The sequence below is a fragment of the Apus apus genome, chromosome 3 (assembly GCF_020740795.1).
Source record: "Apus apus isolate bApuApu2 chromosome 3, bApuApu2.pri.cur, whole genome shotgun sequence".
Classification (NCBI taxonomy): domain Eukaryota; kingdom Metazoa; phylum Chordata; class Aves; order Apodiformes; family Apodidae; genus Apus; species Apus apus.
This window is the reverse complement of record NC_067284.1, coordinates 79,103,011-79,118,920: the sequence shown is the minus strand read 5'-3', so window position 1 is coordinate 79,118,920 and position 15,910 is coordinate 79,103,011. Positions and strand designations below refer to the sequence as shown.

Sequence of the window (15,910 nt, the reverse complement as noted above, 5' to 3'; positions counted from 1 at the left end):
TCATCAAGTTACCAGCTGAAATCCCACATAAATGGGGATCTGAGAAGAGCTAGATTAGATGTGCAGCAGCTGTGATTTAACGATGCTGCTCTTGGACACTTCCAATGGTGTCTGACTCATGGGGGGAGTTTGTTTCTGGCCCCAGTATTTTTTTGCTCCAAGGACAGTGGAGCACCCCAAATGATGAATAGTCTTGGGTCTTATGTTTCTAGGCAGGGTATGTGGATCTGAGCACCTCTGGATGGAGAAAAGTGAATCCAGCTCTCCCATGCCTCCATGGGGGAAAAGCGAGACTGGATCAGCAGTCTCTCTGCTTTTCACAGACACTTCTAAATATTTTTCAAGTTCTTGCACAGTTAAGGGAAGAATATGGCTGTGAGTAGCAAGAAATTCCAATCTTTTGTGGCCTGGAGCAAGACATTAAAATCAAAAGGGAAGTGAGATTTGCCCCTCACCTGGTTCTGTTGGCTAGTTCAGGAGCTTTTGTCACATCCTCTCTGAGCCAAGCTCAGAACCACGACCGCCTATGCACCAAGCAAGTGACCAGAGCCTGCTAAGCTGAGCACAGTGACCCTTACCCCCTTTTGTAGATTAAGCTTCCAGTCACTGCTTCTTACTAACATTTTAAAAATCCAGCAGTTTTGGTGTTATTAAATGTTCAGAGGTCAGGTAATAGAAGAAATAATGCCCATCTTTTGTAAAAATTGAAGTTGGGAATCTGAAAAACCCAAAGAAAAATTGCAACAGTAGGAAGTTCTGAGATCAGTAAGATGAAAATATACAGACGCTTTTCAGAAGTGTTGAGGGGAGAAATTGTAATCTTGAATGCATGATTTTATATTTTATTTATGGCATTTGATTTCTCAGAACATGCATTTATGTCTCTGCCTATACATGAATTGTAAAATATTGCTAAATCTTGTCTGAGGAAGAAACAGATTAATGCCTTCTTCTTTTAACAAAAAAGTTCTGTACATTGTCTGATAAATCAAAAGCCCTAAAGGCATTTATATTCCTTTATAAACAGAGTAGATTTGAAGGACATTTATTTCTATCCTTTTATTTTAACTGTTGAAGCCAAACAATTGTTGACTTAACTAGACTGTTGTCTCTCTTGACTCAGTTTGTGATTTTATGCATTTGTGAATACCAAGGCAGTGTGCAAGTATTACCATACGTGTAATGACATTCCCTCACATTCTGGGTGAAATGACTGACCAGTGATAGTTCAGCAGTCAGTGTTACCAGGTCATAAAAGCAATGTCAGATGGAAAGGACCAAAATGAAACCTCACAGGCTTCCTTTCTCCTACCTTACCTGTGCTTGGGAGATTACAGCAGACAGCATCACTGCTGTTGGGTGTCTGTATGATTCTTTGTCAAGCTTCTTGCAGCATAACAACCCATTCATGTTGCTCCATCATCCATTCATTGTTTCCTTCACCAAATCATCATGCTTTCACTCACTCTCAAGCACCCTTTGTGTACATGTCTCTGCCTCTCATTCTCCCGAGCAGCCAACTATGTGAGTACCCTGCTCACCACAGAGCTCTTGCTCATAAAACCCAGACAAATCCACAAGCTGTTCATCTTTACCCCCAGCAACATCTGTCAAGGTGGATCAAGATTTGCTCCCACTCACCTTCCCTCCCAGTTAGCTATGGGGAGATGTAGTGATGGTTGCTGTCGTTCTCCTTGACCACATCTGAGGGTACTTGAATGTTCTTCCATGTTTTTCCTGCTCTGTCTCCCTGTGGGGACTAATCTGTGAAGAGACAGTACTTGAACACAGTGGAGGCAGAAAGCACACTGCAGGAGTACCTTCATCCTTGGCACAGCTTTCTGCAGTAAGCCAATTTTGGCAGAGGTTTCCCATCCAAAGACCAAGCTGGCTCAGCTTTGCTTGGTATAAAAAAATCTTACAAAACCACTGTATATCCCAGTGTCCAAGTATGTAGCTCTAAGATTGAGGCTGGGTCAGAAGAAACTAGATAATTTTTCTTGAGTCATAATAGTGCAGGAATGTCTGCTTAGTTGAAAAATGCTTGGCTATCTACCCATAAGATGTTAAAAGACATTAAACAAAAAGTAGAAAGGGAGTGAAAAACAGTTATTGACTATCCTAGCACAGTACTGCAATGTCATATGCATAGCCTGTCATACCTGACACTTCAGTAAGATGAAAGTAACCCAAAGTCAAATCATGGAACTGGCACTAAGAGCATTAACAGATAAAACAGGTGTTAAAGGTGCTGAAGAAAAGCTGTGTAACATTAGCTCCATATTCAGCTCACCTTGGCATACTTATTCACCATGAAAGGTATGATGTGGAGACTGATCTATAAAGCACATTAAAAAAAGAGTGCCCTTTACTTTGCCTGTGCTGTGTTACAAAAATCTTCCTCCCCTAGATAGGTTTTTCTGAAAAGAAGTATATCTCAAATACGAACAATAGAATGTATTCTTAGTCTTGTTTCCTTGCATAACAGATCTGGATACTGCAAAAAATGTTGCAGAGATATTAGTCTTTCCAATTTCTTTATTTCTGGTCCACGTTGATACAATCTGAAGACTGTGCACACTGCAGTCAAAGAGGTAAAAGCAACTCATGTAGATATCTGTGAGCTATATTTTAATGAGAAAAGTAGTTCATCTGCAGGGAAAGAGGGAAAAAAATGTCTTTGTATGAACAGAATCATTAGCAACACAGAAGATCATTTCAGTGTAACTAATGCAACTGCAGGGAAGTTACACCAGTTTTCATTAGCCATGAATTCTCCTTCATTTTTCTGCAAATTTTTATTTCTACAGCCAATTATGAAAATTAGGGAAGTTACATATATGGTAGTTGAAAAATTAGGAATGCTCAAACTATCTGTTTCCTTGCTTAAAAAGTTTGACATAGCCTCTCCTATGCCACCCAAGCACTGTGTCAAACCACATGCTGCAGCCTGATACAACAAGGAATTTCCAAAGCCTGAACTGTGATTCTTGTATTAGCTTTTCCTTGTCCTACCTGACATTTACTGAGATTATATTACACAAATATATATATTCCTTAAAGTCAGCACACTACTAGTGTGTAGAAAGAAATTCAGATCTTGACCTCAGTCCTGTACTGACTGAATCAATGACAAAATGACTGTTGCTTGCAGTAGGCTGTGTATGACAAGGCATCCAGTATTTCCACAACATCGTCCCTACGGAGAGGGGCTTTCCAGAGAGCCTTTAAGGCCAATAATAACCTGTATCTTTTACACTTCCTTCCAAGTTCTCCCTGGTCTCCCTGGTCTCCTTGGCAATGTATGTGACACTCCTGTTAAGAGCTGTCATTCTAAGAGGAAATCTCCTAGCAGCCATGCAGCCTTTTTCAGGCTTTCAGGAACCTAGCATGTTCTTGTCTTGTGCCTTGTGCCTAGGAGCTTTACGAGCAGGAAAGTAAGTTCACTGGTAGGCATTCAGCCAGCAATCAGACATGACCTTGTCATCCATATGCTGCGTAAGCATATTCCTTCTTGCTGGGAAACAGCACAGGAAATTGTACTTTGTAGAACATGGAGTGTCACTTGTAATCTCTGGGCTGTCCTGGCAGAGCCCGTGGACAGTCGGTGGGAACTCTGCTTCCCTTGAGACGTGTGTAAGCCTGCAGAAGCATTTACCATGACATTCTGAAAAGGCAAAGATTGTACTTTGTTACTTTGAAAATAACAGTGTGACTTTAATCTAATGTTGGTGGATCTCAGTTATTGAAGTAGGATGGCCATGAGCCATAAAGCCAAGCCTTGTTTTCTGTGAAAATGTAAAGAGGAGGCAGAGAATTTATAAGGCAGTTTTCTTCTTTTCTCTTTTGTTTGTTTGTATTAATGGTGCTGCTAGAAATAAACATGTAGGTTCTGAATTACTATCACAGAAGTGGAAAGGAGTTTTGGCTCAGGCCCACTGAAGAGAGCTTTGTACAGTATAGCATGGATGTTCCCGGACGGCAATGCTAGAGCATCTAGTGCTTCTTAATTTCCCTGCACAGTAAGTCACAGAAAGACAGTGGCAATACAGCATTTAACCTGAAGATGAGAATCTATATCTGGACCATGGGATGGTATGAGCTACATCTTTTTTTGCTTCCTCCCCATTCATTCTTCATGGATGGATGGGAGACATATTAAACCTGCGGTGGTCCCACAGCATCAACCCAGATCTGGAAACCAGATGCTCCCAAGTATGTGGAGATGGGGTACTTGAAGTCAGATTATAATCTGATGAGGCTGTGTAAGGAAATCTTGAAAGGAATTTCTCTTTGTCAAATTATATGCATTTGGTTGGGTTGTTACATTCATAACCATGCTCGTTGATAGGGGCACGCACTCCTATGCGAACAAATTGTGATCCTAGAGGGCTACAATTCAAAAGGCTAAAGTTAACCCAAACTAATTATACATTGAATCTCATTTGATTAACCCAGGATATAAACCTAAAATAACTACAAGCAAGCAAGTAGATTTATTCTGGAGTCCCTGACATTACTAAGGCCCAAACCTGACCTGCAGATATTAATAGCTGGCACTAAATGCGCATTTAACTGCATAGTATAATTAGTGTAGTTACATATCTGTACACATAGTTGTGTAGCCTATATACTGTATTTGTATTTTTCCTATCTTTAAAATATATGCCATCAACATAAAGGTTTAATCACTTGGTGAATGTAAAGTACTCAGTGTCTGATACTGTCACTTAATGGTTTAGACTATCTAATCCTCTAGCATGTCAGTATGCATTATTTATTAATAAATGAAGTGCTATTTGTGTCAGAGACCTGTAATGGGTTGGGTTAATGTAATCACCTTTAAGAAGAACTACCCTTGAAGCCTGCTGAGACAGTTTAAAAGGCAGAATGCAACCATAAGAAAGCAATATCACATAAGCAGAAGACCTTCTGGAAAATGGGGTAAATAAGTCTCTTTTACCTCCTTTATTGTAGTAAATCTTAAAGAAACAATTTGAGTGCTTTAGGAACACTATGCTTTGGGAATTTTAAGTAGTCTCCTGCAAAGACTGTTGTTGATTATGAGCCTTGGTAGTCCTTCCATTTGCTAGAAGAGCTACTATAGTCCAGTTGACACATTATTGATACATTGGAGGGATGGTAGAATTATGTTGTTGTTGGACTTGAGTGGAATATTTTCTCATTACTACAAACTTTAAGAACTTGATAGATTTTAAAACATACTCTCTTCAAAGATGTCTCCAATTTTTTTTCCAAATGTGTTTCTTAAAGACTGACTTAGGTGCTTTTTCCTCTTTTGAGGAAGATTTTTGCCAATATCTATTTACAATGTGATGTTAGAACAACCTGATCTACTTTAAAAAACATTCTGAGACAGCTTATTGTGATCACTTTAAATATATGCAAGGAAAAGATAATCCTTATTTAAAGTTTATATTTTTCTTTACATATTCGTTATCTCATACTTAACAGAAGAGAAAGACAGGACATTGTGGTTCTGAAGGAAAACAAGTGGACCTGAGGAAATCGCCACAGATTAGCCAATTGGCCAGATGAGGGAGCGATTCAGCCTTTCTGGCTGGTGAGGTCAATGATTCAGCCTGGATTGAAACGTAACAGCTATTTTGGCAATCTGCTTTTGAGCCATTAAACCTTGATTAATCCAACAATAAGAACAATAGGTTGTATTTTACTCTGCTGTAAATGAAGACAACCCTTATGAATTCAGTAGGGATGCATAAGTACTATAGGTAGTAGAAGTGAGGCACACCCAAGCTTGTAGCTAAGTATTGGATAGTGCACTAGGGATTCCTGGCTCTCCTTGTGTTGAAGCAAAGCTTAAGAAACGACTTTGCATGCAGCAGGAGCTTTATGTACTGTGGGTTGTAAATAGTACAACCTAGAACATTAGTGAGATTTAAAACCAGGCCTAAGTACAAAGCAGAAATGATGCCTTCTCTTCAGTTGTGTCTGAGCTTCCAGGCAACATGAAGATAATTAACAAGTTCTATGAGTGTCTATATAGCCAAGGGAGTAATATCAGTATAGCACTGAGAGAAAAGCTTACAAAACTGCTAATCTGCTCCTGTTTCTTAATGGGTAAAAAGGAAAGCTGGTGGACCAAAATTACCATACAATCAATTCTGGGTTTACGTCAGAATTCACTGATGCCTATTAACACTGTTGCTATTTGATCATAATTAATAATAGGAAGGACAAAATTGCATTACAAAAAAATGGAGGAAATATTGTGACTCTGGAAAGAAGCTGGGTGGGGATTAGGATAAAAGAAAAAGAAAACCAAGGGATGGAAAGTATCAATTTTCCAAAGTAATTAAATGTACTATTCTAGTATTTCCTTAGCTGTCATTCCATATATATTTAAAGATGCAGAAAACTGAGAATATATATTTTTGTTACTTAGGTATATTAATGCCTCTGCCTGTAGAAATCAGGACTTCTCTAAAGCAGTTGCTAACTGCTTTGGGTTCCAAGCAGTCATGTCAGTTGCTGTCTACCATCAGTGTTGTCTGTTCAGGAGCAGAAAAAGTAGCACAGATCTTTTTTCCATATCCAGCAGGTGTGTGCTTGAAGTAGGTTGGCTACAGCTACAGCAAGAACCCTATTTTTCTTCTGAAGGCATATGTCTAAGTGACACCAATTATTGCAGAATGTGCCAAGAGTTGCAGAATCAATAGACTTACTGGAAAATGACATACACATTGGTAGGCTCAAGAGCTAACTCATCTCCGCCATGAGTGTGATGGGGACATTCCAGTTTGAGGCTCCTGCTCCCAAAGCAGCATTCTGGTGTTTCAATGTTCCAGATGCCTTGGCCTCTATATGGGCTGTTCTGCAGCATGAGAGCCACCTCATTCACCTCCTCTGCTCATTTCATCGCAGCACTCTTGTTATCTGCAGAGCTCCCTCTCCTCCTTGGCATTTCACCCTCCCCCCTGTCCCTGAACTGCACAGCCTGTGGCTGGCACGGGGGCACTTAGCACAGCCACCCCCAGGAGACCACTGCCCCTTTAGCCACTTACTAGCCATATGGCCCTGGTCAAATCTCTGGTGATAGCACCCACACTAGCAGAAGCAACCAAAGTTTTGATGTGCTGAAAGGGTGTTTAGAAATAGTGTAAAAATGATACATGGCTCTGAAGATGGCTCAGTCCTATGATTTATTTTGGTCCAGGTAAGGCTGTGGGGTTTTTTAGCAAGGCACCACTCCAAACATTTTGGTTTGTTCTTTCTTAACATGACAGTTTCGTCTTAAATGGTGTATGAGCAAGAGTGTATTTTTAGACCCACTTTTTTCCCTTGTAAGAGTGCTCAAGGGCTGTTTGAACTAATCACTTAATATGATTGTATGTCTTTGTTCTGACATCAGGGAGGTGGGGGTGGAAGAATAATGGTCACATCTGCAGGTGATAAAACAGACACCGATGTACTTCAGAAAAATCCAACCAGTTTAAGCATAGGAGGGCTAACTGATTAACACTAAGAAGCTTATCCTACTACTTTAGTATTCAGTCTCATAGCTCCTTAGACTGAATTTCCAAGTGTTTCTTTGCAGCATTACTGAAATACTGCTTCCTTTCTAATCTAGTAACTAATGTAATTGCTTAAGCCTATGCAGCACGGTTTCTCAGTAGTCCTTGACCACATTGTCTTCTGCATTTATGAAGCATTGTTAGAGCAAATTAAGAAGTGGCAGCTGTTGGCATCAATAAAGCAGATGAAATGCAGAACGCATCTGCATATTCAGGTACTTTTCACCAATTTCCACAGCACGTAGTGGGGAAAATTCAGCCAAGTGCAACTTCTAGCAAGTAGCTGAGACATCCAAAAACGTCTGTTTTCTGGTGCAAACATGGTTGTGTTTATACATCAAGCATGACATGACTGTAAGTGGAGCACAGGTGGATGTAGATTGTTGTAGAAGCAAACCTTGCATTCATTAAAAATGTGATGGGTCTGTAAAAGTTGGCATTAGGAAATATATAGAGTCAATATAAGGGTTTTGGTAGCAAGAAAAAATACCAGTGAAAGAAATGATGAAGCAATCCTTTCTTAACTCTTCATTCAGTTTCATTTATACAACCTGCCATGGTCTCAGCATTAAGCCTGGACTAAAGCCCCAGACTGGGCACTGGGATAAACTAAATTCCCTGGGAGTCGGGCCCATTCACACAGAGACAGAGTTTATTTCTGTGGGATAATTATGTGCCTTTCCACTGATAATTTTACCACTTGAATGTCAAGTTACAGTCCAGAGACACTTCCTTAATATTCTTGCTTCACTTGGTGTAAAACTGGCACCCCCAAGAGCTCCTCTGTTCTGGCTGGGTTGGTGTACCATTGCAAGCTTTTCAAAAGGACTGCCCTGGCTCATTTCCCAGTCATACAGTGCTCCCTAGCAGATGGCTACATCCATCTCCACTACAGTCAGCAGCAGCTTCCTTTCTACACTCATAACGGAAGCTTGCAGAGTTGTAACCACCCTGTGTGTATATGGCTGAGACACTGATGCTGGTGGGAGCCTACACAGCCACGTGTCGCTGCCCTTGTCAGCCAGAGGTGATAAGGATCAGGGCTAAATAGATAGCAGGCAATCAGTAGCACCAACATGGAGACTCCTATTGGAACAGTTTAGCTTTGGATGGCTTTATTTAATTTTTTTAAAAGCTTTTCTCGCTCGGCCAAGCACATTGTCTCCTACGCTCTTCCCTCTTTGGCCTAAATTTACTGGGTTTAGTTTGCATGTTTGTTCTGCCTAAGTGAGGCAACTGCCTCCAGTGCAATTTTGCTTATTCAGGGATTTTCTTATTTTCAGTTCAAACTTTTTATCCTTCATTTGACAAGTCATTTCAGGGAAGCATAGATGTAAGGGTGTGTTTGCTTGTTTATTTTATATACATGGCAGAGCACTTATATAATTTTGGACATTTACTTGCTCACTGAACCTGTAGAAGATAACTGCACCTGACGTTTTTTATTTCCCTGCTAGTTGGGTTTCTGGAAAAACTTTCAAGAGCATTCACATGAAAATGACAGGAGCAATCCCTGTGGTTCTTTTCCCCTTCAGCACTCTGAAGAGAGAACAACCTGCACTGCTTTGTTTTTCAGGTTGATGGCTTCCTGACCCTTCTCTTTGGCCTGGCTAGCATTAACACCCTTACAGTAATCAGTGTGACTCGCTACATCAAAGGCTGCCATCCTGAGAGAGGTAAGGAGTAAAGCCAGGACCAGTTCTGTCTTTATTGAATCTGGTGCAAATCTGTATTTCTTTCAGTCACAGGCTATAGAAAATATAAATTAGATGCATTAGAAACCAGAACATAACATAGTCTTTTACATTACAAACATGTTTGCATGGAGTTCTTCAGGGTTAACCCAAATAAAAGCCGAATTATTACTAGTATGCTTTAGCCACCATGGGTTAAATTCACCTGTGTGCTAAAGATACCACAGGCCCTGCTGACTCTCTCTATTCCTCAAATGCAACTTAAATTATTCCTAAGTGATGCATACATCATTGTTTGGATCTCACTGTAAGGAACAAATTTCATTTTCTGTGAGATGATGATTGGGATGACTCCGGTCATTGTAAGCTTCTTGGTTCAGAAGGCTGCCCTACCTACAAATGTTTTCAGTCTTCAGGGTGTTTTTCCAGGGTATGCACATAGCAGGCATCATGAGGTGCTTTAGGTAGCGCTGGGAACATTCAGTCTACAAATTTTACCTCCAGTTTTTGTAGCACTGTGCAACCTGCCACCCCCATATGGCTCTCTGGCCTCCCCTTGGTGGATAGTGTCACACCGTGGGAGATGACAGCTACCCCCATGGTGCCCAGAACTGCCCATGACAACTCTGCCCAGAAGGTCCCTGTCTTCCAGGTCTGCAGAGCATCTTTACCATAGCCTTGCACACACACTTATTCCTTCTCTAGCTCCCTGTTGAGCTGCAACCTAGGTATCCCAAACAAATACTGTTCATTACTCTCTCCAATGATAGAAACCTTTTATTAAACACTCTGAGGGTATTTTTCTAATTTCATTTGTTTATTAACCTGTGTATAAATGCCTCTGTAAAAGCATATGATTATCCCACTGTACCAGTCTCCTCTGAAATCCTTTACATGTTTCCTGCCCTATGAAGCCCTCATCAGCAAGCCTACATAAACACAATGTCATCTACCCCTTTCCCTATATGCCTTTTTACATCACCACACTCACCCCACACACTCCATTTCACAGGATGAGCAGAAACTTGTCCTTACCATTCACTCAGGATCTCCTGCCTGCTGAAAACTTTGACTTCCACTGGCAGCCCTATGTAATCTCCTTTATACCTACACCTTCTATAAATTCTCCCTAGTCTTCCTTTCACCCATCCATAGATAATGTATTATCAGTTTTCATGCCTTTTTTTATGACTGGCTTGCTCCAATCTTTCAGACAGGAACCTATTAATGTCCACAGGCAAAGCATGCATAAATACAATGTATGCATCATATGAGTTTTTCTCTCTAATAACGAGTAGTATTAGCTGTGAAAAGAACTTCAGCAGGGACAACTTTTTTCCACAGGAAGTTCTTCTGCAGTTTGTTGTAATGACAGACTTGTTGAAGTTAATTTTCAATGACAACTGCGGTTGGAGCTGTTAAAAGTCGTGCTTAAAACTCTCATTTCTCTTTTGCCAAACTGTATCATGTGTACAACTGAGGGTGTGTATAATTTCTGTTTGCCTCTTGAGGAAACCTGAGCACGTACCCAGTATAACTTTATAAAAATGTTGGGGAACAGAGATTGGTGGATGCATAAATATTTCCCATGTAAACAAAGAAATAACTACAATGTATGGCAACAGCAGGACTGGTTAAAGAATTTGTACTGAATGACTAATGTATTTTGAGCAAATTCCTCTGAATTTAGATTTACCTTGTTTGTTTCTATGTAAAATTTAGCATAAAACTGTTTCCTGTTTTTTACAAAACTGCAAAACGTAAATATAACACAGAATTTGCTGTTTCTTCAGTGCTCAACACATTGCCTCTTGCTTAAAAGCCATTCATTTCCACTCTTCACAAATGGTCTTAAGCACAATCCTGACAGATGCTTTCAAATTTAAGCTTTTCTCATGAATATGCTTTTTTTTTTTTCGTATTTTTAAAATAGCTGTATTTTTAATCTGAATATAAGAAAATGCTTCTTTACTCTGAGGGTAACAGCACTGGAAGGGGCTGCCCAGGAAGGCTGTAGGGTCTCCATCCCTGGAGATATTCAAAACCCATCTGGACATGTTCCTCGGTATTCTGGTCTGGGGGATCTTACTCTAGCAGGGGGCTGGGACTAGATGATCTCCAGAGGCCGCTCCTGTTTAACATCTTTGTTGATGGTTTGGGTGAGGGGATAGAGTGCACCCTCAGTAAGCTTGCAGACAACACTATGTTGGGTGGGAGTGTAGATCTGCTCGAGGGCAGGGAGGCTCTGCAGAGGCATCTGGACAGACTTGATCCGTGGGCCAAGGCCAATGGCATGAGTTTTGATAAGGCCAAATGTCAAGCGCTGCATTTTGGCCATATCAACCCCAAGCAGCACTACAGGCTTGGGGAGAAGAGGCTGGAGAGCTGCCCACCTAGGAGGGACCTGGAGGTGTTGATTGACAGCCATGAGCCAGCAGTGGGCTCAGGTGGCCAAGAAGGTCAACAGCATCCTGGCCTGCATCAGGAATAGTGTGACCAGCAGGACCAGGGAGGTGATCCTGCCCCTGTACTCAGCCTTGGTGAGGCCACAGCTCAAGCACTGTGTGTAGTTTTGGGCACCACAGTATAGGAAGGACATTGAGGTGCTGGAGAGGGTGCAGAGAAGGGCAACAAGGCTGATTAGGGGTCTGGAGAGCAGGTTTTATGAAGAGAGGCTGAGGGAGCTGGGGTTGTTCAGCCTGGAGAAGAGGAGGCTGAGAAGAGACCTCATTGCTCTCCACAACTATCTGAGAGGAGGTTGTTGTGAAGCGGGTGTTGGCCTCTTCTCCCTAGTGACTAGAGGTAGGACAAGAGGAAATGGGGTCAAGCTGCAGCAGGGGAGGTTCAGATTGGATATTAGGAAAAATTTCTTCACTGAAGGAGTGGTGAGGCATTAGAACAGGCTGCCCTGGGAGGTGGCGAAGGCACCATCCCTGGAGGTGTTCAAAAAACGGGTAGACCTGGTGTTTCAGGAGATGGTTTAGTGGTTAGTGGTTGTAGAGCGGATGGTTGGACTTGATCATCTTGAAGGTCTTTTCCAACTTTGGTGATTCTATGATTCCAAACCCTACCATTCTGTGATTTTCCATAGTAGCTGTTGGTATAGGAGTCCATTTAGATTTCAGACATATGTTTGACTTTCCAGACATTACTTTCTGATTACATCATGTCATTGCAGGTCACTGCATCAGCAACAGCAGCATGACAGTGGCTCTGGTTCTCATTTGGATAGCAGCTTTCTTCTGGTCAGCAGCTCCACTACTTGGCTGGGGAAGTTATACAGGTAACAGGTATCTTTCAGTTGTACTTTGGCACCTCTCCACTTAACTGAAAAAATATACTTACCTTTCTTGCTTGCTTTTTGTGATAAACCAGATCAATTATCAATGGAACTGAGAGAATCAATCATTCATCAAACATGACATGCGCAGAGTATTGTCTGCTTCAGTATCAACTATTAAGAAATTGTTTGGAAGATACCACAGGAAAGATTTGGACCAAGTACATATTAGTTCTGAAAAAAGAGAGATCAGAAATATTTGGCATGATTAAGCAATGAGATAAAGGAAACTATCAAAAGACATCTTTCAAAACCTGTCAGGATTAGGAAGCTAGAAAAGAGCACAAGATCCAGCAAGTTAAACTTGAAACTGTAATAAGACAAGCCAGAAAGGTTTGGTGAAACAGTTTGTTTGAAAACTAACATAGCAGAAGAAAAAGATGTCAGAAAGTTTTTCAGTCCAAGAAGTTATCAGGATGCAAGATAAGGCCATGCCAAAAGCAGGAGGGGGGGGGGAAAAGGGAAAAATTTGAGTAGTGAACACTGTAGTATTTCAATGACCAAGGGATATTCCCATACAAAAAAATTTATTCATGAGGAAAAGTTGAAAAATTCAGCAAAAAAAATTCTCTAGGAATAAATGGTAATGCTAAAGGAGTGCCTGCAAACGAGATGATGTGACTGCACTTGTCCAGCAGTTAGCTGACTGGATCCTGTAGCCGTCTTTGTCCTTTGAGAAGTCATGAAATCTGTGAAGGCTTATTAAAGCAGCTATGTGAATGCATCCTGTTACTTACTAAATACGTAAGCTTTGAGGTATCTCTGGACCCTTGAAATAAATATGCAAGAGAAGTATCCATGTCTATGGTTGGTTAAAACTTTTATCCTTTCCAAGCCAAAATGTTACCAGAATGTTAGGATCAATGGATCTTTTGTTTGAGACAAAACCAAACTTTTCATTGGAGTGTTCTAACTTCATGTCTTATTTTTGGAGTCTGGATATGCCATACACTTGAGGGATTTGGACTGGTAATTTTCTGTGTATCTTCTGGCTATCTGTGATTCCTTTTTACATTCATCTTATTAGCTTTCCATTTATAGAAGTATTTCTGATGTCCCTTTTTGGCCTTAAGCTGGAGCCAGGGACTTTTTGAACATCACTGCTTTGTCAGGGCATCCAAGTGCCCTCATAGATCCTCTTTGTACTTTGGATTCAATTCCTTGACAGTGGTCTTCAAGACCACTTCTAGGAGCACTTTTTCCTACTTAGAGTCACAGCAGTTTCAGGTTCCTGGGCTATCTGACTCTAAATGTATTTCCATTGAGGGCACCCATGGAGATGTGGAAGCCCAGGAATGGCAAGTCTGGCAGCAGGCAGCAGAGCAGGCAGAAGGTGCCAGCAGATCACATCACATTACACCGGGCTTCCTCGGACCTCTCACTTTTACACAGCAGCTGCAAGGGTCTCCAGGACCCCACTGATACTTGGAAATGCCACTTGCTAGTGTCCCTGCAGAGGAGGGAAACAGCTTTGAATTGTGACTCACACATAATCTGCAGGATTTTCTTTTTAAGTCATCTGGAGGCTGCTTTCATTTTTCAGTCTAAAGTTTTCACAAACTAGAAACCTGGAATTAAGCCAGATTTTATTATAATCCTTTTGAATCTTGAGGCATACTGATGAAAAGGCAAAGGAGACAAAAATCTATTTCTATTACTGAACACATCCAGACAGCAACACCTAGAGCTTTAGGTGATAAAAATACCAAGCTCTTTTTGATAAGAATCATAAAAGAGATTTTAATCTTTTGCTCCTTTAGTTCATTCTGTCTAAACCTCCTATCACCTGTGAAGAATTAAGGGTTTCTTTTTTTTGCTTCAGAATTACCACTGGATGTCAGGGAGAGAGATCTATTGCTGAATCAGTCAGACTTCACCTGTATTGTATGTCCAGGACTTGTTAATGCTTGACTTACATAATTTTGGTTCATGCTTCATTTACTTGTAATTCAATTTACTGCCAAAACTGTCAGAAAAATAATTTTTTCCACATAAAAAGAAAAATCAACAATTCACAATCTATAACAAGTCACTAATGCTGTTGAACTCAAGTTTTGTATCAGAACCCAATTCCAAACACATCAGAGGGTCTAAATAAGTAAAATGTTATTCATAAGAGCATATAAGCAGACACTGCACCTTATTCCCACTGCCTTTCCCTGAAGTACGTGATCAGCTTGTGTCCTTTTGTAAACCCCACTAGCTGCAGGTCCGGCAAACTGCCTGACTTAATTTTTAAGAGCCTGCAGCTCCTGTCTAGTTGCAGCACTGTATGCTCTCACTATGGTAGAAAATTCATTGCCTTTTTGTTTCTTCTAAAAAACCCTCAATATTTTTGTTTCCTGCTTTGCTATTTAAGTAGTGACTTTTTACATTTGTCACATTGTCGCTTTCCAACAGCTAGTTATGCTGCTGCAGATCTCATTTTAGGAAGTTACTACATAGAAGCTTGACAAGTAAGAGTAGATAACACTCAAGAATCTCAAACAAACTGAATTATTACAATTATTTTTCTAATAAAGTATCACAGTTTCCTGCTCTGAAACAACAGTTTGTGCATTATGGACTCACACTGGAAATCTAAACTTGACAGAATGGTAATATGCATTAAAACTTGTTACAGTCTAACTGGTCTTGACAAATGTTTATGTAGGAATTTATGCCATGGCTCATTAAATCATAAATATCAATCCATTCTTTAGTGCTTAAAAGAAGAAAAATACAGCACTTGAACTAATAATAATTCAAAAGCAGATAAATGTTCTAAAAATGCTAACCAACTTATTTCTGCTTTCCAGATCGCATGTATGGCACGTGTGAAATAGACTGGGCAAAAGCAAACTTCTCTACAATCTACAAGTCCTACATTGTCTCCATTTTTATCTGCTGCTTTTTCCTACCTGTCACAGTCATGGTCTTCTCCTATGTGTCAATTATCAACACCGTCAAGCTAAGCCATACATTAACAGGACTAGGTGATCCCACAGACAGGCAGAGAAGAATGGAGCGGGACGTCACCAGAGTGAGTTTGGGTTTCATGTTGGGAGGGATTTATCTCAATGAAATCTGCCTTTCCAAAACCTGGTTTCCGCTAGAACAGAAGAGAACAAAAACAATCAGTTGCATTTCATCCTTCTGTAATTTCTAGTGACTGAGTCGGTACTCAGTGAAGAAGATGAGGTTTGTTTAAAACTCCTAGCCCAACAGCTGGCTAATGTTGGTGCTACATCACAGGTGAATGACAATCCAAATATAATTGGAGTGGGTTATACAGCACACAAACAAAAATTTGGTTTGGCATGTGCTCCTTTCTTTCAGAA

The 15,910-nt window shown here is 40.6% G+C and overlaps 1 protein-coding gene across 1 annotated transcript in view; it reads left to right on the top strand.

Annotated features, from left to right (window-relative positions):
* The window catches only part of LOC127382705 (opsin-5-like), a 31,047-nt gene that overhangs the window by 14,144 nt on the left and 993 nt on the right, over positions 1-15,910 (top strand). Inside the window, exons 3-5 of the mRNA XM_051614667.1 lie at positions 9,133-9,232; positions 12,429-12,533; positions 15,389-15,612. Of these exons, the coding sequence (XP_051470627.1) occupies positions 9,133-9,232; positions 12,429-12,533; positions 15,389-15,612 (429 nt within the window). The remainder of the gene's footprint in view (positions 1-9,132; positions 9,233-12,428; positions 12,534-15,388; positions 15,613-15,910) is intronic.